The 24953-nt window shown below is 44.0% G+C and overlaps 1 protein-coding gene across 9 annotated transcripts in view; it reads right to left on the minus strand.

The window, feature by feature from the left end:
* Positions 1 to 24352, minus strand: part of TMEM94 (transmembrane protein 94) — a 45437-nt gene extending 21085 nt beyond the window's left edge. For 3 of the 9 annotated variants that reach the window (XM_026090401.1, XM_026090400.1, XM_026090399.1), the window contains exons 1-12: positions 24062 to 24336; positions 23698 to 23824; positions 10742 to 10861; positions 9897 to 10024; positions 9148 to 9284; positions 8288 to 8484; positions 7636 to 7787; positions 6509 to 6611; positions 6106 to 6192; positions 5445 to 5561; positions 1584 to 1640; positions 139 to 243 (exon numbers count right to left, since the gene is read on the minus strand). In XM_026090401.1, coding sequence (XP_025946186.1) covers positions 139 to 243; positions 1584 to 1640; positions 5445 to 5561; positions 6106 to 6192; positions 6509 to 6611; positions 7636 to 7787; positions 8288 to 8484; positions 9148 to 9284; positions 9897 to 10024; positions 10742 to 10861; positions 23698 to 23721 — 1227 coding nt within the window. In that variant the 5' untranslated portion in view covers positions 23722 to 23824; positions 24062 to 24336. Of the gene's footprint in view, positions 1 to 138; positions 244 to 1583; positions 1641 to 5444; positions 5562 to 6105; positions 6193 to 6508; positions 6612 to 7635; positions 7788 to 8287; positions 8485 to 9147; positions 9285 to 9896; positions 10025 to 10741; positions 10862 to 23697; positions 23825 to 24061 lie in introns of all 9 variants that reach the window. The other 6 variants (XM_026090406.1, XM_026090404.1, XM_026090402.1 and 3 more) reach the window with 5 other exon arrangements.
* Positions 24353 to 24953: the final 601 nt, after the last annotated feature.

Genomic DNA, 24953 nt, shown 5'->3' on the forward strand with positions numbered 1-24953 from the left:
AGGAGTGCCCTGAGAGGTCTCTACTCCCAGCATGGTGAATTGATCAYTAAAAGTCTGTGTCTAGGGAAGGATAACCTGAATGAAGCAAATGAAGCATTCATGCAGGGCTCCTCCTTCTGACAACCCACCAATACTCACAGTGACGGATCCCAAACTATGCAGCAAGCTGGAGGTGAAGCTCAGAGTTGGGGATTTGCCTTTTAAAACACACAGGAAGTGGCTCCAGATACAGCGTATCATTTCCTGCCAAGGAAAGCAGAGAATATCAGACAATTAAAGACTCATTGGAGAAAGATGAGGGAAGAGAAGGAAGAAATGGAGTATGGAATTACCTGCTTTCAGGTTCAACACAGTGATACACTGCAAGATAAAGGTCTGTCTCTGTGAGAACCCGTTAACTGGTGGGGTGTTGATTTTCTCAAGGGAAAGGCATTTCTTCCCCTCTCAAAAGAATGCTAAGAGACTGTCTAATTGCTGAATTGAGAATCTGCTGGAGCCATCTTTGTCTTTCTAGAAACGCAGAAGGGAATTCTGAAGGGATTTCATTTGGGGTGAATCAGTTGTTACCTCTCAGTATTTTTTCCTAACAGAACTCTCATTTCCTTGKATAAAAGGGTTTGAGGCCTTCCCCTAAGCTTATGATCACCATGCTGCAAATTGGTTAAACTGAGTCACTGTGATGAAGTGATTTGCCCGAAGTTACTTACTGAGGCAGTGTCAATGTTGGAAATAAAGCCAGGGTGTCCTGACTACTGCATCATTACAATTTAATTATAATCAATGTGGCAAAAATCTGAAAGAAGGGGAAATTTTGCAAAATTAGAAAATCATGGTGGCACTTCAACTTCCACATGAAAATGTTTCAGAGAGAGTCTGGATGGCAGGAATCAATCCAAGCACCAGAGCTATATGTTTTTCTCTGTGCACTCCTAAAGCCAGCAAAACCAGGTCTGCATTGTTATGTTGTTTTACTGCTTTTCAGCTGCCATTCTGGAACACTATCGCTGTAGAGCACTTCCCCCAAAGCTCATTATATCTAGCTCCTTAGATGCTAAGGGCTGGTATAGTCAAATGCTCAAATGCAGAACAGTCATGAGCTACAACCAGAAGACAAACGTTCTTGTTTAAACCAGACTGTTTCTTGCAAGCAAAAATGTTGCTTAGGTACAGAGGAAAGAAGCAGATCTTTTCAGCCAGGAAGGTCAGCTCAAATCACTCCCATTTAACACCGAAAAACAGCTCAGCTGTTCATTCCTGTAACAGCTCTGAACAGCAGGACTTGAGAGGCACTTCAGGACAGAAAAGGCTGATTTCAAACCATTTGCAATATTCAGAAGAGTAAAGCTGGACTCAGTATCAAAGTTACCTCAATCTCTGGTCAGTAGAGCAGCTTTTACATGGGAAGGTGTAGGAGAAAGACATGCAACCTGTATGCATAGCAAATTAAAGCAGCAAATAAGTGACAATGGACAACTGGCATAAGCAAAAGGGTTTAGGAACAAGCAGGAGATCAGAGAGAAAGGAAAAGGATATCATGACGTTCTGCAGTGAAGATGGAAAAAAACAATTCATAATAATAGTACCTGAGAAGATACCATCTCTGTGTAGCTGCTGAGAGTGTCCTCTGAAAACTTAGCAAGCTGCAGCAAGAGAAGAGACCAGTTACTATAATTGTGCTCAGAAATGTGGCATGAGGATCATCCCTCCCTAAATATTGTGCTTTCCAGAGAGAAGAAAGCACGAGTCCTGCTCTGTGGGAATTGCTGTGCTGGGACAGACCAGCATAATCTATTAAAGCAAAGGACTATGTCATTATCTATTTGTGAAGCACAAGCAAAGTGCTTGGCGCTGTACATCACAGAATGAAGACACAGTCCTCACCTAAATGTCTAGAGAGAAAATAATAGCTATTAGACCAGGAGGAGGCTCTTTCTAAATGGTTATTTTAAGACAGAAAGAGCCAGTAGTGACTGATCTGGATTTAAGATATATGTGTCTGTTAAAAAAAGACAGCTTAAAGAAAAGGGTTGGAAAAGTGGGTATCTGGAACACAAYGGATACAGAGGAATGAGGTGACATGAATGGGCTATGAATAGGAAACAAAAAGAAATGATTTACAGCAGGGCACTACCCCAGGGCTCCTGGAATTACAGTGAGAAATTCACCAACTCAAAAATTGGGCACCCAGCACAAAGGAATTCCATAGAAGATGCAATTTTGAGAATCAGTTTAAATTCAAGTAGCTTCTTAGGATAAGTGGACATGGCAATTACATTTGTATGAAACAAAACAATATCCCAAATAATAATGCACCGCTATGGTACTTTACACAGGATTGGTTTAACAAAACTGAAAGAAGTCAAGACAAATCTGATAGAAATAATTTAAACAGAAAACTGTGAAGGATAATTGGGAACTTATTTATTAACAAAATTTTATTAAATTTTTAAAAAGCTACGATTCCATAGTAAAAATAAAAAAGTCTGGTTTTGAGTGGAARTGAAAATAGAAATAAAAATTAACATAAAAATAAGAAAAAGTATACCAGTGGCTAATTAATACCAGTCCACTGCTTGATGAAGATAGTGAAATTGTAAACGATATTGCAGGCAAGGCAGACATGTTAAATAAATATTGCTATTCCATACTCAGTGATATACCATATGATAACTGTAAAATATTTTCCATTCTAATACTAGCTACTGAAACTAAATATTTTTAAATCAGCAGGTCTAGACAACTTTCTGACTGTTATTACTGATTTTGAACAAGGCTTGAAGCACGGGTTAAGTCCCAGTGCACTGGAAGAAAATTAATGTTGTGCCAATGCCTAAAAAGGATAAGGAGAACAAACCAAGTTACTACAGGACCCCAGACAGACTTAGATTTCAGACAGAATAACAGAGAAGCTGATATGAGACTCAATTAAAAGAACAGAAGTAGAATAACATAACCAGCGCCAAACAACACGAGTATATTAGTAATAAATCTTGTCAAACTATTGTGATACCATTTTTGACAAAATTACAAATTAGACTGATAAAAATAATGGTTTTGATGTAGAATACTTGGTACTTTGACTTGGTACAAAATGCTCTAACTGGTTTCCTAACAAAAAACAGAGTAATACAAGAGCAATAGGGCCCACATTAAATAGATTAGAAATTGTGCTATCTGCAAATGGAATAGAAACTGAGGAATCATTTTCGATGTGCTACTAGGTCAAGCAGAAAACAAAATCATTATTGATACAGATTGTAAACCATACAAAGATTGGGGGCAGTGTCAAATAATAAAGAGAACAGATCACTGCTACAGAACAACATGGATTGCTAGGTAAACAAGCAAAAACCATGCATACCACCAGCTCCAAACATAAGGTTGCCTATGTAGGAGCAAAGATGAAGGTYGAGTTTACAGGATGAGGGCTCTGTCTTAGAAAGCAGTAACTCTGGTGAGGACTTGGAGGCCRCTGTAGACAATCAGCTGAATGAAGCCTGGTCATTTAAAACAATGGCTAAAAGATCTATGTGATCTTTTGTTGCATTAATAGGGGAACATGGAGTAGAGAGTCCAAATTATTCCGAAATTCAGCACAAGCACACTGTTATGGAATATTTTGTCTTTTTTGGAGACTCATAATTCTGCAGTGATCCTGAAACATTGCAGAAAGCTCAGAGGAAAGCGAAGAGAAAGATTAGAGGGTTGGAAARTATGCTTATAGCGACTCAAGGTGCTTAAACTGTTTACTTTATCAAAGAGACTGTACAGGGAATGTGAGTAGCTACCCACACACCAGAAATTTGATTGAGATGCTCTTAAATCTAGGACAAAGGATGTAAAAAGATCCAAGGTTGGAAATCAGATACTACAAAAATTCACACTAAAATAGAGTGTACATTTTTAACAGCGAAGGTAAACAATTACTGAAACAACCTATCAAAGGCAGTACTGAACATTTTCAAACAAACATCAAATTCCTTTCTAGAAGGAATGCTGCTGTATTTCAGTCCTAGTAATGGCACTTGAGGCAGGGGCTCCTTTGGGGGCCACTGGTTTGTCATGCAGGATCTCTGACTAATCAGCCACAAGGGTCTCCTATGGCCTTAAAAATCTGGAAATCAAACAGCTTGAAGATGATGGGAGGGGGCAGAAGGTGGACAGGAGAGTCACACAGGTCAAGTGGTTGGAGAGGAAGAGGGTCTTACCTGCTACATTCGGAACGGAGTAGAGGGAAGGAAGGTGTGAAATAGAGAGGCCAAGAGAGGACTGCCCTAATCAGAGGGAGAAAGACCAAGGCACATCACAACGGTTGTTCTGCAGGGACAAGGAGGAAGGATCATGTCTGAGATGTCACAGAGAATGAGCTGGGTGGACAGGGTGAGCTGCCTGAACATACATGGAGAGAAAGAAGAAGATAGGAAAGAACAAAAGGGAGGTGCAAGTGTGAGTGACAAGGCAAATGGAGATGTTGAGAATGATGAAGCAGGGAAGCCAAGGAGCTCTGTTTTTTCCCTGCCAAAGAGCAAGGTGTGAGGACAAAGAGGAAGGTTTCAAGGAGAGAAATCAAGTGATGCTGAGAATAGGTGGGAAGGCAAAGAGGAGAAATCACTGAAAAGAGATGGTGTAGGGGCAAAGAGATGTCACTGATGATGGTAACATCTGTCTCCCTCCCAGGACACTCAGGGAGAGTTATGTGTAACCTATAGGGAAAAGAATAGAAAACAAAGACCCAGGGCCACACAGGTCAAGGAAGGACAAAAAGGAGAGAGAAATTGTGTCCAAGCCCAGGCATAATAGAAGTCAGCAGAGGAGACAAACACACCATGGTGCACCTCTCCTCTGCACTGGGAGACAACAAGAGACTTCGAATACCTGCCAGTGGAGTCACTTTGGGATCACACACCCACCAGACTTCTGACCTCCACCCCTCAAACCACCAAAACCATCAGAAATTCCTCTTACTCCCTGACCCACAGCAAAGGCCATGCCTGCAAGCCAAGCCCCAGAACTCAGGAAAAGGCTGCTCAGCCCACAGGTCATAAGAGAGGACTGCAGAGGATCTCATGTAACCCATTCCTTCTCAGCAGCTAAATGCTCCCTACTTATAGACACCACATGGAATTTACCTCCATGCAGAGCCCTCTAACAGATTACATTTAGCTGATAAGCACCTGCCTTGAACAAACTTACTGAACCACTGGAGCTTCCTATTACCTTTGGGACATTTGTAGCTAGACTGAAAAAACTGAAACATCTGACCAAGAATAAGCCACACTGTGCTCCAGGAAGAGGGAGTAGGTGGGATACCCAAAAATTCAACAAGTTTTTATGATTATGTGGATTCACCTGYTGAATTCATTGTGCTCATTTCACACACTCATGTGCCCTTCACATCCCCCACCCCTTCCCTCTGCAACAGCTTGATGTGGACAGATACCTACCAGTGAGGTGGATGAGGCCTTGCTCATCTGGGCCAAGACTCTGGCTTCTCCAAAGGCTGTAGCAAGAATCCACAGGACAGGAAAGAGCAATGGAAGGATGGGCAGGACACCATTCACCTGAAAAAMCATTCCCGATCACCAGCAAGCACAGAGACAACAGGGAGTCAGGCCTGTCACATGACCTCTCTTCCACCACGGTGAGAGGATGGGTAAAAGGCAATGGCAGAAAGGAAGGAGACACCTTGCAAAACACTGAAAACTGAGACCCAGAGAAGCACAGAAGGGGAGACACACACACCCTTAGGGGATTGTAATGAAGGAGGACATGAACAAATCACACCAACTTGTTGYTGCTTTTCATGCTGAATTTGGCAGAAACTCTTAAAGTTTAAAAGCAAAATATACATACATACATATATATATATATACACACACACACATATAATTTATATACATGTAGAGCAAATAACTTCAAGGGCTGCCTAGGTGGAATGGCAGGGGTGGAATGTTGTCCTGCTCCAGAACACCTGGACCCAGCATGCACAAGGAACGACATGCAGAGGATGCTCCCATAGCATGGAGCAAGTTGCTGATGGAGGGAACTAGCCACAGTGGTGCTTTGGGGAGGAGAAGTGTAGTGGAGCTCAAAGCATTCCTTTACCTGTAACTGAAGAAGAGTGTACTGCCAAGAAGCAATTCCAGGAGCTTGGAAAATGAAGCGCACAGCATTGGTGATCAAGAAGCCAACCTGCCATTCAAACAGAGGGGACACTGTCAGCAAACTACCAGTGCTTGCAGAGAAGGATTTTTTCACTCCCTTGAAACTTTCCCAGCCCTGGGAAAGTTTAGAAGATACAGTTGTTTTGCTGCTGCAGTGCCTCCCTCCACTCTCACTGTTAGATGATGATGGCTCAGCATCTTCGCTCCACTGAACTATCCAACGTACAGAGCCAGTTGCATGAGTTACTGCCTGACCACAATTTCTTGTTGATGGCTGCAAATTCTTCACCTTTATTGACAAAGCATAGCTATACTCGACAACAGATGCTTGAAATGAAACCTACCAGTACAATGGGGACAGCATACTTCAGCATTACTGACTGTACAGTGAATCTCTCATTATCCAAGGCTGTCACAGGACGTGACAAAGCCATTTCCAGACACCACCTGAAAAATGAAAAAGAGCTAGGGATGTCAGCAGTCAACAAGATCCTAATCCTGCACTTTCCTCCTATATAATCCTCTTAGCAGACCTGATTAGAATATTGTATTCACCCTATGCTGTGAGGGGGAACCTCCAAAAGAGCAGTCAAATTCTGTAATAACAGCTTTGCACTTGCAATGGTAAATTTGCAGTACYGTCGATCAGCCTTCCCAGGTCTCTTCCCTCACTTGTAGGAGGGCTCCATCCCTCAGTGTGTACCGGTAGTCTGAGAGGACATTCAGATATCCACTTCTCCAGTTAACAAAAGGGTGTCATGTCACTGATTATACATACTCCAGTGGGAAGCCCATTATCCTCTGTGGAGGCCATTTACTGCTCTAACTATTAACAGCTGAAGATTCAATAGTTTTAAGAAAGAGAACATCTTCCTCTTGTTTTCCAAAAATGTGTTTTCCATTCCTGCTGAAACGGATACAGTGATTGTATAACAGTGCCTCCACAGCTCATTCCTTGTTTGTTTGCTACCAGAACTAGCATTTCCCAACAAGACCCACTCCTTAGAGCAGCAGCATTTTCAAAAGGGAAAAGCTATCGTTCCAGATTATTTTTCTCTACAGAGCCAGRGTCCTGGCCCTTGAGTTACAGAAGATGCCCCTGACTGAAGAATTAATCTTTGTCCTCAGTCTCAATGTCTGACATAGATTTAAAACAATCTCASCTGGGGTCACGCATATTTCTAGCCATCAAATGCATGAAATCTGTGACCTCCCTGCCATTGTCCAAATTTAGGTAGAAGGTAATGAGCTAAACAGAACTACTGAGCATATCTTTATGTATCAGCCTGACATCCCAGCTATGGAGGGCAAGTGAAGACAGCTCTAGCCTTCCTCGATAACAGAGAAGGCACACCACAGTATATTTGAAAATCCCTGTCCTGGACTGGTAAAATCTTATTCTTTTCTGACACAAGGCAGCAGCAAGGACCAAGACAAGCTGTGCAGGCGTTGTGCACAGTATTTAACTCACCTGACATTATCAATTATTGGGGTCTTCAAGACACGGAAGAGACGATACAGCTGAGGATTCTGAGGTCCCTTCTTCACTTCTCCTCTTGGGGAGGGTGGAGGTGAGAAAGGTGGAAAAAGATCTCCTGGCTCCAGAACAATGTGCTCATCATCCTAGAATAAAAGTCAGAGGGCCCGAAGGCTGCACGGTTGGGGCCTCAGTGGAACCCTGCTGCAAGGGACTGGTGGTTTAGTCCAGCAGGATCCCTCCCAGTGCAAGTGACACAACACGCATTTGTCGCAGTTCACTCTCTCAGCTCTCAAAAATTCATTAGCTAAACTGTTGCTTCAAACATGAGACAAAATGAAATGCTTGTAAGCCTTGAGCAGTGACAAAGCATATCTTTGGAGTGCATTTGGAGTGAAAGTTAAAATAAAGAACAGYGGTAAATTTCAAGCTTTAAACTTTTGCCCATCTTCCTCTTGCAGCAAAGTCTATCRTCTTTCCATAGATCTTGTAACTGAGCTAAGCTGGACTTTCAAACCATTTTCAAGATGAGAAGAAATTAATTACACCAATAAGCTGTACACTGGAAATTAGAGTATTAGCAAGAAAATTCCGGGAAATATATCTTTCATTGTCACAGGTCAGGGAAATAAGACAAGTGAGTTACCTTAATCCCTCTCAGAGAAGCAAATGACTCCTGGCCTGGCCTCAAAGCAATGACATCTCCTTCTACTAACAGGCTCACAGGCAGATTGACAAGATGACCATCCCTGTAGGCCCAATGAAGGGACCAAGATGGGGCATAAGGCATGTGAAGGTCAGGGTACATGGAGTCTGGCCATTTCACCTCTTTGACAAGTGTATCTGAAAGCACATAGTATGAAAGAATTAAGTGATAACAGTTCTGGAGGGGCCAATCACGCTACATCCTACAGCGGCTATGAGCCCTCCAGTCCTAATATCGGTCCATTCCCATGATCTTCTACAATTTCTCCATTTCTCCTGGATGGCTCTTCCCCTCCTTCTCCACCCTGTATAAACAACTAAACACGGTCATTTTATAACCTTAAGTACATACTTGTACAATGGAAAGGCTAAAGGCTGTCCTTAAAACTGCCATGCTGAAATAAACTGCCTCCTCAGGTTCACAGGCCCCTGCTGAGAAGATGCTCAATACAGCAATTTATTTCCTTCTGTTCTATGTTGTGGTACAACCCCACGTATTCTTCTCTCATCTTCTGGAAGGCAGATATTTTTGTAAGATACTCAGGATTCGAATTACTCCAAAGCACAGACATAACAGACGCCTACCTGATAACATACAGATTGGAAGCACATGGCCACATGACAGCTCAAAATAACTATTCTGAAGGACAGGCATAAGTAGAGCACAATTCTCACAGCCTGTTTCTGTGTAACATAGGGCAAGACTAGTAAACTCAGTAACATATGTGATCAGGTTTGGAGAAAAATCCAACGGGGGGAAAATCCAAAATGCAAATGAGAGACAAATGAATAAGACCTCACCATTTATCTTATCAATGATTGTCTGAAGTCTCCTCTCCACCTCTCTGCACTTCAGCCTCTCTTGACGCCCAATCATGAAGAGATCCAAGAGGAGAAGGAGGAAGAGTGCCAGTGCATTAACTATCTCAGCACCTTGGCTTTGCACAGCAGAAGAAAAGAAACCAGAAAGCAGATGAGGTTTGAATATATGAGCAGAATACACTGCCAGCCACCCACAGAGATAAATGCACACCTGCTCAGTTGTTTATTCTTATATCCCACAGACTTATATCTAAAAAAGAATAGCAGGRGAGCTACGATCATGCTCCTTCTTTAGGATAATGCCACAAGAGAAGTTCCAAAGAACCTGTCTCAATTCAAAAATACCCTTACAAAATACAATCAAGGCAAGCTATGGCTCATGCGACAGCACAGTTCCTTCTCCTATGAACCACAAACTTCTCCAATTCAGTATCAAAATCCTTCCTGACTATTCTAATACCTTACAATTTTGTAAGATCTAGGGACAGAAGAAAGAAAAGGAAGAAAAATCTCATTCTCTCCCTAGAACACTCCATGGATCCATTTGGAAGCAGCATTAAATTTGCYGAAGTTTTGTGAGAGAGACTGATAGGGACAGAGTATCAGTGTGAATATGCTAATGTCTAGACAGAATGAGGGACAACACCGATAATCAGCCACACACAGTGCTGAGAGGATATAAAACTACCACCTTGTTTCAGTCAACCAGTAAAGGATGTTTTGCTTACCTCCCCTGTGGCTGGCTTCCATAGCAGCACAGCAGCAACAGCACTGCCAGAAGCATCAGAGATGCACCAGGCCAGTGGAAACAGGAGCAACGGTTACCATGGTACAGAAAACTGCTCCTCCACACCTCCTACAACAGGAGAGCAGCAGAGAATCAACATTCATGAAATACAGAGACAGGTCTTTAAAAAAGCTGAGTGCAAAAGGGTGAGGGCAGCAGCTAACACAACTTTGCAAAATCTCTCAAAACGATACAGAGCTTCCCAGATCAGCTATCCGAGTGCTCATGGTTCCTCGGCTGGGGAGTCTGGGCAAACACTGTCTGCTTTACTCTTGCTTGAAAGAATAAAAAGGCTTCTGTGCCAGACTGCCCTATTGTCACTGACCCAGAGAGGAAGATTTTTAACATTTAATTATTGTGAATAAACACTACCACTTTGTATTCACAAGTCAGTCAGACATGGTGGGGCAAGGGGAGACTCTGTTGAGCCTCACAGTTCTTTCTCTCCACCTGATATAGACCCCCAATGCACACTGCCACGAGTGGCTCAAGGGCTTTCTGCTATCAAGACCACTTTTCAAATGCAGTTGCAGCCTGTTGAAGCCCTTAGGTCCCTCAGAGTTGAAGCTAAGTTCCTGTAGAGCTCCAGCCTCCAGTAGAGCAGAGCTGAGAGAAGTACACCCTTGGATAATTCCTTGCTTTGGTCCCAAAGACGTTAGCAGTTCTATAGCCAGAAATTCTGCAGCAGCAGTCTGGAAGGGAATGCAGCCAACCTTCAGTCARTCCTCAGCTTTACTCTGAGAACGGGAGACTGAGTGCCCATCCYTGTGCTATTTGGTGTCTCACCTTCCAGGAAGTCACTTTTTTCCGTTCCTTCTGATGCCCCTCCAGCAGTGCTGACAACTGGTCTCTCAGGATCGTGAGGGCTTTCTCTGTGGTAAGGCCCAAACTTGAGGTCATCTCATCCTAGAGAGCCAGAAAAACAAACTGTTTAGTGCTTTTCTTTTGGGGCTTGTTCCTAGTGGCTGGATGCGCACCGTATTGCGAATGCCTCACTTATCAGGACCAGTCAAACTTGTCATTTCCCTGAAATTGTCTTCCCTCCTGTGAACTTTAGACTGCTGGCTGGAATTAAGAGCACCTAGATAACATCAGGTAAACAAACCAGTCCTGACTGTGCCAGATAAATAGTCTATCAAAGTAGAATACCAAATCATTTCTGCAAAACAAGATTCTGATCTGCAGAGACTGGGGACAATACAAAGGAAGCCTGCTCAGCTCCCAGAGGTTACGCAGGCTTGAACTGCTATCAACTTGTAAAGACCAGGAGGTGATTAGCCAAAGTAGATGAGTAAGATTTCCAAACAGGAAGCCACTCCAGAGGGAGAGACCACCTGGCTGCAAGGAAGAAAACTGGGATATCTTCACATCTACCCCATTTTATTCAGAATCAGATTTACTTACTGTGAGCTTGGCCCATCAAGTCCTGAGCTGGAACAATTGAACACAGACAGTTATGCTGGAAATTTAATGATACAAAATGATTCTTGCTAAAAGTAGTAACAGCTAGGTAATAGAATATCTGCAAATCTAAACAAGAAGTGTCTGATTCCCACAGCTGCTGGGGCTGCATTTTGGTTATGAAGTCCACCCCAGTGGCTACTTCGACATGGAAGCTCCCAGATTTATGTGCTAGGTCACAGATCAGTTTAGGAGGAGACATGACTCCAACACCAGCTCCTCCTATTACAAGAGGAAGTGCTGAATTGTGAGAACATACATGGGAGGCATTTGCACTTGAAGGAAGCACATGCCATCCAAACCACTGCTCCCTCATCGTCCAGGGAAGAGGCAGCAGGCTGAAAGGAAGCATCCCAAGAGAGTGCCATCTGGACAACACTGCCATAAGTTGCTGACATCAAGAAAGTAGGGTAAATGCTTGCATTTCTGGGGCTAGAATGCAAGCAGTTACCTTCCTTTCAAATCACAGAGACTGCTGAGAGGTATTGTGGGTACTGGATCGCTGTAAGTGAATCAACAAGAAAAAGCAGGCAGGTGGCCATGTGAGGGCTACAACAGACATCATGGTACTGGTCAATAAAAGTTCTTGTTTGCCTTTTATGTTTTAATATTGTGCCATAGCTGTGTCTTAAGGAACTCCATGCTGTTCATTTCCAGGCTCTGGGCTGTAGGTGAATGATGAACTGCCGGGCCAAGAAATAACCCTGCTGTTGCAGTTTTTTCCAGATGTAGATAGATATACAAGCAATGCTGCTCCACTGGAAAACTGAACTGACAGTTTCATGTGTGAGTTAGATGCGTACACAAGGCCAGCATCAGTAGGGATCCAAAGTTATTTGACAAAATATGTTGCTCAATGGAGCAAAGAACAGAAAACCTCAAAGAAGTACTTGCAGAAGGGCCGACAAAAAAACCCTGAAGGTACTAGTTATACCACATAGGATATCCTGCACCTTAAAAATGCTCAGGTGTATCATGCTATTTACAGAACTACTGAACACAAAGCAGTCAGGAAGCTTCCCCTCCRGTCCCCACCAGTGTGACACACAGCCCAGCAAACAGTTCAGGCAGGAGCTGCAGCTCTTCCTGCTATTGCAGTCACAAGCTCTCCCCAGCCCTGCCACATCCACCTCGGTCTCAAACTGCAGCAGCTCTGCTCTTCAGGAGCTGCATGCACACACCCAGCTCTGCAAGCRCATCTCAGTTCTGATCTGCTCTTTTCTTCCTGTTCCATAACTGAGTGTCTTCATGATGAGCATCCAACGGAAGCTAACCCTGCACTTCAGCGTCATTTGCATTRATGGTCCAAACCAAAACTGCAACATGAGTGTCAAGAAGTGGCACATATAGCTGCTCTCTAAACTACCATCTACTACACACCTCAGGGAAAATTCAAATCAGCAAATTCTGGCCAGGAAGACTCTAGCAATGCCGCTTCAGCTGCAGTTTTATAGAACTAAAAATAATCCTGCTGTAGTTTTCATTCTCTGTGTCAGTTTTAGGGAATAAAGGAAGCAGTTCTGTGTTGTTCTTGGAGGCAGCCCAGGTAACATCAGCGCACGACTAAACACAGGAGCCTCACAAAAACTCCCAGAGGAGAAGATGGCAGGCAGCATCGCYGGCAACGGCCGTGCCGCTGTACCGCGGGAGCGCTGCAAGCAGGAGGGCCGGGGAGCACACCGAGCAAGTGGCAACACAGGGTCCCTCTCCACTGACRGCTGCCTGTTTGAGGCATAGGAAAGCACCCACAAAAACACTTGCTCATTGTTTCTAACACAGGGAAAGCAGTCAGCTAAATAAAAGACACAAAATGAAAGGYAGCAATAATAACAGGGACTTTAACTGAAAAGCAAAGTTTGCTTAGACGTCGCTGAGCTGGTTCCAACGGGTACATCAAGGAGCTGCAGAAGAAATGAGGGGAAAGCTGCGCTTTATGCCAATGTCTAGTACAGTCACGCACTGCCTAGAAAGAGAACTGTCATATCACAGTAGGCAGTGAGAGGAAAAAGGGAGCAAATCCAAAGGTAATCGCAAAGGTTCCTGAAATACTTGCACACCTGCTCCGATCTTTACACCGGAGTTATTGTTTTCCCATAGGATCAGTCAACGCAAGGCGAAGGCAGGTGTGCCCAAAGGAAGGTGGCTGTAGTAAGTGAGAAAGGGCAAGCGGTAAATGCGGCAGTGCTGGGAAGGAAGGAGAGGGATTGTTAAAAACACGTCTTGGGAAGACACTTAAAACCTGGAGCATAAAGCAAAGCATGCGGACACAGCCGGCATGGTACACACCCGCTGCACTAACGCGAGTGAGCGGCCACCCGCGGAGACGCCTGCAGAGACTCGGCTAGCCTACCGCAGGTCAGCGACGAGGGACAGCGCTTGGGGGCATGAAATGAAAGGGACAGGCGAGAAGAGCCACCCTGAGCTCCTGGCAAGGGGCAGCTGTAGGTTTTCACAACAAGATATGCTTTCCTCAGTCATCAACTGCTAATGAGGCATTTTTCAAAAGCCCCAAAGTAAATCTTTCTATACAGCAGATCTAGAAGCCTTTAAGCTGGCCCAGAGGGACCTTTTGAGCCTTTCAGCAGCTGCAGGTTTGTTTCCTGCCACAAGACGGGAGGTGAGCACCCCAGGGTGAAGAAGGCCATTCACCGGAGGTGTCAGTTCATTAATAAAAAWCTCAACATTCACATCTTTGCATTGGAAAGTTGCATCTGAAGAGTAACTCACTGATTTTCAGGTAAGAGCAGAAACAGCTAGACAACACCTTCCTACCCACCCACGCACATTTAGCATAAGGCTTCTTCTGAAGAATAAAAAAAGAAAAAAAACAGATGATAAATTCCAGGTTACAGTAAAAGCAAGCCCCGTGTGAATATCATGAGGCATTTTTAAAGGCTGTACTTTCCTTTTGCCCATGACCAAAGAGAAAAATCCGGAGGAGAAAATAAGGAGCTATTTCTTCCTTTGCCCCAAGAGGCCTAGAGAGAGCTCGAGCCTCTGTAAGTGCACTTAGGGCTCTTCTGGAGCTGACCCTGCCCYGGCCCTGGCTAGGACAGTCCTAGGCCAAGGCGTGACGGACGCCAGGTAAGCCAAGGGTGATTGCTACCCTCTGCCTCACAGACGACACTGCATCTCTCACGGAGCTGTAATCTGCAGTATAGCTATTAAGGAAAAAGCACACGGTGCAGAAGATTTCTTGTAAATGTGATTTTATTTTCTAAAGGAAACTAATGTACTGAGGAGGGCAATGGAAGGGAGGCTGAAAAGATGAGTGAATGAGTTCATCTTTCCTCCACTTTCWGTAAATATCCTAAATGTTAAATTACTGTTTAGCTTGCCTAGAAACAGCAGGGAGGGGGAACCTGAGCTAGATTTAGCAAACACCCCATTTTAGGAGCTGGTCTGGCTCTGCAGGAAGGAGATGAGAAGCATTTCACGGCTGGAGGAAACAGAACCATAGAATCAGTAGTCTTTTCTTTGCCTTCTCAGCACATTTGGCTCTCCATAGTTTGACATGTGGACATAAGTTGGCAGATACCCAGCACAGGCTGATCCAGGAGCTTGTTTAAACCTATAGCTTTGTCTGGCTCACAGCAAAAAGACTTCTTTTGCCTTCCTCATGAGCTGCAGGGGCCTTATCAGACTGAAAGGTAGGGAGAGTGGTTATCTTCCGATTTTCCTCCCACAATGTGGAGTTGTTCCYGAGCATCACCACCCAGTCATGTCTGCTTCCCGTGGCCCACCTTAATCCTAACAGACGATCACCATTGGCTCCTGATCTCTCCTCCTGRAATTCCCATCCTGCTCTTTCATACATGGAGCCATTCAAGAACCTTCTTCAAAGTTTATCAGCTATTCTCACACCCTCTGCTAACTGATGAAAGATTGATGCCTTGCTCCCTCCTTCAAGAGGAGCAAACAAGTAGAGTTCAGCATGTATACATGTGAGAGATGGCACAAAATACTATATTAGATTGAAGTCCCCTTATATTTTCATACAACCATTATACATCCATAGTAGCATATTTATTTGCTGCATCAGTATGTGTTGATACAAGATGTGCTGTTGTAGCATATTTGCCAAACATTTTTTAAACAATACTRGAGCACAAACACACACTTTGCCTTATAAAATTCACCCTCCCAACTGCTTCTGTAGACATGTAAGTAGATTCAGTCTAGCAAAGCGGTAGACATCCTCTGTCCTCTGCGGATTCAGTCTCTTGCAGAGTAAGGGCTCTTCACCAAGAGTGCTGTGCAATTAAATACAACTGCCTTTAAAAAGATTGTTTAAGCAAACAAGGGAACAGAAAATGGAAGATTCACTAGAAGCTTTAATTTGCATAGACTACAATTCCACTTATCTGATGCAGAGGTATGGAGAGCCCCTACTAGGCAGCCATCAGATTGTTTCTCCTTCGTTCCAGGCTGCACGTACTAGACCCCCCTCTTCTTAACACTTCAATTCAATTGCTTTTGAGATTTAAACAGTTGGAGGAGAGAAACAGGGCAGCAGAATGCTCTTCCTTTTTCTGAGAACTATTTTGCATTCCTCTAGCAGGAACAAGAAGGTAGTTTTTAATTTGCCAATGATATTTTGCAGGCTATTAATCTATTTCAGGGATCATACCTCCTGAAATACAGGCATTATTCACAGTTTCAAAAGCACATGAGAAGGAGTAACTCCTCCAGATACATTTGCATTCAGTACTGCAAGTCAGATTCTTGCTTAGGATAAGGCACAATATGACCCACAGCTTTTTTGTTCCCGTCAGAGAGGATGGCAGACATCAGAYGCCACAGCACGCAGTTTCTTGGGGCAACATTTCTTACTGCAAGCCAGTGCTAGKAAGGGATTTATTTTTGTTCTGAAACAAATCATACATCAGTATGCTACAGCTCTGTCCTATCACGGCTGYGGAGTTAATGCTTAGACTGCCTGCAATCGCATATTCGTTGTACAAAATTATAGAGCCGTAGCAGGCAAAGCCAATGGATAGGGCGTTCTGGGCAAGTTTCCCATTACTCCCTACGCCCTTGGACCCAATCGTATCTGTTGTCTTTCTGGGTGCTCACCTGGTTACTGCTGAAAAGAGGTCTGATTCCTGACTCCTGGCAACAGTGCTGGTCCAGTGACCCAGACTGCGTGAAACCTCCACCCTCACACATTCGCACTCCGCGTTCAATAAAGCAGGATAATCTTTTGRTTAAGACTCTGGACTAACTGTTCAGGACACCCGAATTCTGCTCTACTTCTGCCACAGATTCCTCTATGACAGTGGGAAAATTGCAGACTCCTCTGTGCCTTAGTTTCTCACCTCTTTAATGGGACTTCCACCTCCCTACCAACTGGAGGCGTTGTGAAGATTATAATATTCACCAACCCACCTGAACACTACTGGAAAGCATAGAAAAAAGAAACACATGACTATCTGCATGATTCAGTATCTCCATCCAGCACATCACACCTCTGTGGGCACCACTGCCTTCAAAACTGGACGCGCAAGGAAAGGCACCAGAAAGCACAACCAACACAGCTATTAAACTTGGTTTAAATGCCACCTGACACAAGCTTGGCAACCACCGTTTAGCTGTGGGTGGTCTTAAATCAAACGAAACAAGTAAAGCCTTCAGCACAGCAGTGCCCAAATTAATGGACAGAGCGACAGTCAACAACTGTCTCCTTCCTCCATCTGCAGCCCCGGTATGAAAGGCAGCGCAGACCTCCCCCAGTGTGTGGATAAAAGAGCTCCCACAGCTCGGTAACGGGGTGCCTGCGGGGGCTCCAGCGTGGAAGCGGACATTAAGGCCCCCTGCCCTTCGTCACTAATAGGGCCTGCAGGCTTACACTGCAAAGAGACACAGCAGCGGTAGCCAGGATCTCCGAGAGACCTGGCCAGAGCAGCACTAATCAGCCATCTGAATCAGCACCRCATTTTGGTGTGAACAGAGTCCATTTTAATCTAGGCAGTGACATTCAAATTTTACGCCCTCTCTAAAGCACAGTGTTAGATGCCAACAGCCACGATCAACCATTGCACACGGCTAATGCAAAGCTTGGTGCTTTCTTCCTTGCTCAGCTAGTGGCAGTGCGACAGCAGAGCGAGGAGCCGGCTCCCCAGGTAACAGCCCRGTTTTGAACTGCACCCTCCTCGCCTGTCTCTTTGGTCCTCCTTGCAGCAGCAAATCCCCAACCATAGTTACCTGCCCCACCAGGCTGCTGSCAGGATGAGGTAGTGTTTATGCAGTGCTTTAAAGCTCACCTGTGCTATGCAATCGTCAAGCTTTAATTACCATACTTTATCTAGTTACAGTATTTCCCCAAGTTCAGAAAGCAGTTAGGGGTCCATATTTATTCTGGCTTCAACACAAAGTACAAYGCTTTATGCCAGTGCAGAGCTTACTCCAGAGGACGTTAATCTCCTCCTGAGGCCAGCAATGCTCAGAAATCCAGGGAACTTGAGCACATCTTTCATCCTCCCTCCACCCCATTTATTTCCTCCCATTCACCACTTCTTTATCTGAAGACTTTGGGAACTAAAACTATGACACAGCCTAAAGGTGCACTGTAAGACACATTTCAAAGGGTAAGGAGGTTCAACAGCTACAGATCAAAGCACATACAAGAAACAGATAAACTTGAGACATGAAGCAGAGAGGCAGCAAAACAGGAGTCAGCAGCTAAAGTCATGTTTGGCCCCTCCACTTGATTTTAGAATTAAATCTGCAGTTCAATACAGAGCTTCTTTCCCCACCTCCTCYAACACCAAGACATTCCCCAGCTAAAATTATCATTCCCTGCTTCGTTTCCTGACATAACCTCTTTCCCTAGAACCTCAAAGCCCTTCATGCACCATCACATGAGGCAGGATGGAGGCTGGGGAAGGAAAGGGGGAAAGCCATTTTGAATTTAAATGCTAAGGGAGAGAAACTTACTTTGCGGCATTTGCCTTGGTGGGGGATCCAGAGATCAGCCTGCTTAAAGAGCATCTGGGCTAAATTCCTGCACCACTTCCACAGCAACTTCCACTGCTGCTGCCCTCCAGAAATGAGAGAGCAAAAGAGGGAGAGCGAGCCAGACCGTGCAGAGCCCAGCGCTGCAGAGAACGAGACAGAAGCAGCAGAGTGAAGCACCAGTCTGCTGATTAATTCAGCCTGTTTCCAGTCATGCTGCAGATCCAGCAAGGAGGCGGCAGATAGGGGGAGGGATGAGGGATAGAAAGCAGAAAAAAAAAGGGGGGGGGGGAAGAGAGAAGAAAGTTTGCACAAGATAGCACCAGCTGTCTGTAAGAACGATCCATTCATAAGATGGAACCAACACAGCCAGAATCCCTGGGTTCCCTGCCTGCAGAGGTGCATATGCATGCACAGCAAGGGATGATGCTGACAGACAGGGGTCTGTGGAAGAGCAGACGGCAAATTAGACAGGACAAAGTGCTATAAAATATACTACTGGAGAAGGAAAACCTGAGCAGGAAAAAGGACTAGATAGAGACAAAGAGATCCAGGACTCCTGATCCCCCTACATAAATCTAGGAGAGTCATCCAGATGACTCCACAGCTTTGGATTCAAGCTCAATTAAAAAAAAAAAAACTTATTTAAATGATTTGAGATGGCTACAGGTCCAGCGCGAAGTGTTCCCTCCCTTTTCTCTTCTTAATGGAGAAAGCAGCAAAAGCCTCTCTCAGCATCAAATACTCATACATCCTGAGTCACACAGGCTAAAACAGAAGGTGCRTGCAGATTATTCATAGCCGCGTGCCGTATCTGGGGCTCCCTGCTCACTGACACCTGGGCAGCGGCACGGACAGGGTAAAGGATTAGCGCGGACAGGGAACGCCTCAGCAGAGCTGGCACAGAACGACACGAAATGGAATAAACAGGTACTCGGAGGCGAAGAAGAAATGATCCTTCTCTCTTGTTCTCATCTTTTACAAGAACGCTTCCCTCTTGTTGTTAAAGGAAAGCACAGTGTCTTTATAAGTGGGCTCTTATACAGCTCCTGCTCCAATGCTGTCCTGATTCTGTCTGGGGCCTCCCAGTTCTGCAAAGCAATCATTAAAATAATTATTTTCACACCATATAGAAAGGGGTAAAGAACTGACCCAGTCAAGAAACAYGTCAATAGCTTGCCAAGGACCCAGCCTGTATAAAAAGGAACAGACACACACTGCAAAGACTTCCAGTGCCAGCACTTAATGTAGTTTTGAAGACTATGTCTCAGTACTCACCTACTGTCCCTGGCCAAGCTTTTCATTTCCTTTCCTTCCCTGAGATTCAGATGCCTAAATCAGCACAGTCCATACGCTGCATTTAAAGCCAGAAATGCAGACATCAGAGTTCCCAATATTTACAATAACCCCAAAGTAGGGTAGATCCAAGACAACCCCTGAAGGAACTGTTTCTCATCGCTGTGCTGGCACTGAGTTACACATTGGTRTGTAATTTCACAGATCTCTTAAAGCCAAAGTTAAAGGGAAACAGAGAGTGAGAGAACAGGGGGAGAAAAAGCAAAGATCTCCTTCATCTTTCTGTAGGGCATTTTATTTCCTAGACAACAATTTCAAACTGCAGAGAGGAACAAGGTGTCCTAAGGGCACAATTTTTCCTTCCCTTCTCTTTTCCTACTAAGAAAATAAACTTACCTGCCTGCTTCAACACAAGGAAAAAAAGTAAGAAAAAAAGGACCAATACCACTGAGATGGTGTTAGAATGGGCAAACCCTCACACAACATATGTGAATCAACCCCTTCTTATCTCAGTGCTTGCTGAACTGTTTCCCACGGCTCCGCGTAAATACCTTCTGGAAACTCAAATGACTGTGAATAGAACAACTGGGTGGTCACAGTGCAAGTCTAGGAACAACCCTTGTGCTTCATGCAGTGAAGAGGTCCCAACAYGACTTCCTCCTAGCTCTGGAACTCCAGCTTTGGTAATGAACGCAAATGGAAACGGACCAAATTGCCTCTTCCTGTTTATCCCACCATCTAAAATGTTTTGGGTAGGGCAATAATTTGTGCTGTGTAACTTCCTTCTGGTATCAGCTGGTATCATAAATCGCATCTGGCTGTGCATTTGTGCATTTGAAAGAGCGGAGCTATAATCTTGAGATCTGAAGATAAAACCGTGGGTTGGAGCGAAAGGCAGAGCACAAAGGCAAAGGGAAGGGGCTGAGACCCATACAAAAACTGCAGCATAGAAGAGAGAAGTCTGTGGAAGAAGGATTGGTGTGGAAAAGCCATTGGAAGAAGAGCTGAGGTTTTAGAGAAACTGCACAGCAGGGAATAAAAAACAGAGATAACTGGCAAGATGAGAAGAGGCAGAGGATTTAGCTAGTTTTCAGTCCAAAGGCAGGACTGCAGCTCGTTAGACATACTGGAACTAGATAGCTGAGGACCAACAGCACTAGAGCTACGCAGAGTACAGCACAGGCCCCCAYGAGAACATTTCCAGGCTCTGGCCATGAGGGACAGCGCTGTATCCAGGCTGCACTAATTACATGGGCATAATACAGCTCAGCTGTTGCTGGTAATTGTGGTATAGATTATGTCAATAACTTTTAATAGATGGAGTTGCCTACATCTAAATACATCTAAATACATCTAAATACATCTAATACAGCCTACATCTAAGCTCACTCAAACTCATGAGTCTCACATTGTCCTGTGGCAATCAGTGAAGCTATCTTGGTATATGCTTTGTGGTCTTGGAACAGAGATTTTGGCACCTTTCACAATATTAAGTTCATTTCAAAAAATACACAGAAAATGAACAAGTCAGAAGAAGAGGGGAAAAGAGCAAGATACCAGCACATTTAATTTAAGAGGGTTTTGGCACTGCTTCTGAGACACTCTCTGCCTTTCTCTGCAGTGTCTAGTTTCTGGCAAAAATTGGAATGAAGCCTACGTTACACCTGACAAACCCTGATCCTCAGTCATTTCTGACAACAGAACTGTATTAGCTGACTGGAGCCAGAGGACAAATCCCTTATCCTTCTGAGTGACAGATGTCTGTGCTGCGGTTGTGCTCAGAGCATGTCTTGTGTTGCAGAGGCACTAACTCTTCATCACACACAGATACTAGGGTAAAGAGATTGCTGTCAACTAGATTTCAGACTGCTATTTTCACTTGGGGTTCATTTGATTCTTAGCATTTTAAAATAAACCTAGCACATCAGATTTATCACTGAAGTTACACAGCAGATTAATTTGTTCCCTTATCAACATATAGGCATCCAAGTTCTTCACTTTGGAAAGGAAGACGGATTCCACTTTAAAGGCGATGAAACACGGTTCTGCAGTGTTGAAAAAAAATTAGGAGCAAGCTCATTAATCAACATCAAATAATATACTGCTAACAAGTATGAAACCGTAGTCTTTTCTCAGAATCCAAGCAAAGTAAGTGGTAAAATGCAGCAGTGCTCATCAGCGGGGTTTTTTTAATTGCTACTGAAGACAGCGCAGTGATTTTTTCCTTTCATTTTTATGAAACTTCGTTAAGCCAGGAAAGGAGCCAAGGATTTCAGAATACCACAGCTCCCCATAACCTGCTGCAGCAATGCCTATGTTGGAGCTCTCAGATCCTACTCAGAACACACCTCTGCACAGAATGATAATTGCTTCATCTCTTAAAATGATCAATACCAGCTTAGCCAAGATGCTATTAACAACAGAACAAATAGATAATTATCTTCATTGGAATGTCACCTCCACAGTCATAAAGCAATTGTACATAAAACAACATAGTTCAAACATGTCCTCAGAGCATACCAGTGGTGAGAGGCTCAGGCATGAGTAAGCCCAAGTCTTGCTGGTCTGGCACAGTACAGAACAGCAGGCCCAGCAAATAAGAAGTCTAGCAGGCAAGTGCAACAGCTGATGTGAAACTTTGAGCACCTCCCAAATCACTTACACTGCTGTGTTGGTATTATAGAGCAGGTCTGTGTCTAGGTGATTATCTAACAGGTACTTCATACTAACAAACAAAACCACCTCTTGATGCTGGATCTCCTCCACTAGTCTCAAGCTACCTCTCCCATTTCTGACTGGGATCCAGAGTAAGGCATGTACCAGTTCACTTTTCTGAGTGACAAATACATTTAATACTCAGGTGGCTACTGAATATACCTGAAAAGTAAGTAGCCAGTTAGTGATCCTAAGTGATCACAATCATTCTGGATTTTACTTTTGGGAAGTAGTAACATGTATCAGGTTAATAGTCTCCTGCGAATCACAGCAGATAAGTCTTTCTAGCTCCCATTGCAGCTATTCATGAAGATCTCTCTCTTTTTTTCTTTGAAGCTGAAAGCACAGCAGGGTAGCAAGAGACAGATTGCTCTTCCACACAATACACAGACTTATCTGGCACTTTCTAGAAATGATATCCTGCAGCATTCCCTGGAAAGACATACAATTGCCCAAGAAATACATATGCTGATCATCAGAAAAACAGGACTCAACGGATTTTATTACCATATTTTATTAAAAAAATCTTCTTGTGAATTCAGCCTCTCAAACAAGGACAAGCTAAGTGTCCAGGGAAGTGAAGCCCTACCTTTATCCTCAAAAGACACAGCATACGATGACAACATATACTTCACCTATGCTGTTCTATGATGGTGCCTCAGTCCTAGCCTGCAAAGGACTCATTCTAGGGATGGGAGTTCTGTTTCTAGGATCCATTCAGCCCCCCACCTCCACTGTGATTTCCTGTAAAGGGTGCTAACTGAAATGTGAGCATTTATCCATGATGAACACAGCTCATTTAAACAGTTCTCAGGCACAATAATTTTGGGGCCCTGACGAGCCAAGCCATGTGTAAATTCAACAGGTAGAAATTAATTTCCCAAACATCGCCTAATATAAAACTAAGCAATCATTAAAATCCACAGCCAACTCATGAGAATATAAAGAAATCACATCATTGTTTCCTGGCACCTGGTAGGGTTCCTCCCCTACTGATCWCTAGGTCTGTTAAGTGTTTTGAAGATCCCTAGCTATCATCACATTGGCTGTTAATCGATGGGATAGAAAACATGAGGTGACTAGTATGGAACTAATCATCCTGCCATCTCTGGGCCATCCAGTGGTAGATCCCATCTACTGATACAAGCAAGTACATCCCTAGGAGTGTGAAGATGACAGAGCTCCCAACTTTGGTACTAACTGTGGATCATATTGTCAGTAGTAACGCCAAATTGTCAGTCTTGATTCAAAATAATGAAAGACAAACAAAAGGACTCAAAATTTAAGTTGGAAATGACTCTTATCAGGAGACCTACCTGACACTTCTCCTTCAGGTCCATGGCTATGTGGTTCTGTAAGCATGTCCAGCAAAAGGGGATTGCTCCTCAGGGGAGAATGTCACCTAGGTGGAGATGATCTTGGCTACACTTATCACATCACCATCTGTGGAAATAGAAGGGGAAGCAGTCAATTCCCCCATATCTCTCCCTTTAGGACAAGAAAGCTATAAAATTCACAAAATTCACATGACAGCATTTGCCCTTAAAAGAAGGAGAACTGGGGAACAGAAAGCGGTTCTTATGGTGCAGCAACTAATCCCAGTAGTTTAACTTTCCCCAAACCGTCAGCAGTAGATGAATTAAGTTCCCTGCAGCTCAGAGTAAGAGTATTATCACAGACCTGACACACTTTTGGGCAAGCCTCCAGAAAACGCTGACGGAGCTGGATTCCACCAGGTGTTGGCGCAGACTGTCACCCACAGCTATTTGTCTCACTRTTCTTATCTGCCAGGAGCTTTGTCCAGCTAATCTCTAATGGAGCCTGCAGTAATGATTCTTCCATTTGCTGAAAAACACATCAAATCTTCCACAAGGCTCTGCTGCTGGGCTGAGCTTGAATCTGACCACCATTAAGTAGGCCAGAAGGCATAAAGAACAACTGCAGATTACCAGAGGACTAGGACATTTTAGTTTAGCAAAACTGTCATTTTAACAGAACTGAGGTAGGAAGCAACTCTGGAGCTCACATCCTTGTTCTTCCATCTCAACTCCCCCTTGATCTGATATGGCATAAATTTGCTCTCCTTCCGTCTATATAAAACATCTTCACTGGCCAAAACAAAGGATCTGGGTGCCTTGTTTAAGAATAGTCTCTTAAATAAAACACATCATTGAGATATTATGAGATTATGTTATGAGTGGTCTTAGAAAAGAGTCTTTTAGTTGGTTAGTAACTCCTGCTTCTCTTTTTTAATAATCACACAGAAGCGCAGGGCTTGGACACACACTTCTGGTAAATCCAAACCAACAAGGAAGTAGCTGGTTCTGCAAATCAATCCAAACAATGCACACATTTCCTAGAGACAACAGGACCGGCCTTTGCGTGCTGGGCTCTACTACCCTAGTCTGTACCACCCTCCCTTCTTCAAAGGAGGAGGATTTTTCCATCCTTGTGATCACACCTATAGCTCTACTGTCCACAAAAGCATGCCACATCATTTCAAGGAAAACAAAAAGCATCCAGGGCTTACTGAGAAAACCACTGCCGCCTCACACTGAAGTGTTACATGCAA

Source organism: Apteryx rowi, unplaced genomic scaffold (assembly GCF_003343035.1).
Source record: "Apteryx rowi isolate R43461 unplaced genomic scaffold, aptRow1 scaffold_86, whole genome shotgun sequence".
In the NCBI taxonomy this organism is placed as follows: domain Eukaryota; kingdom Metazoa; phylum Chordata; class Aves; order Apterygiformes; family Apterygidae; genus Apteryx; species Apteryx rowi.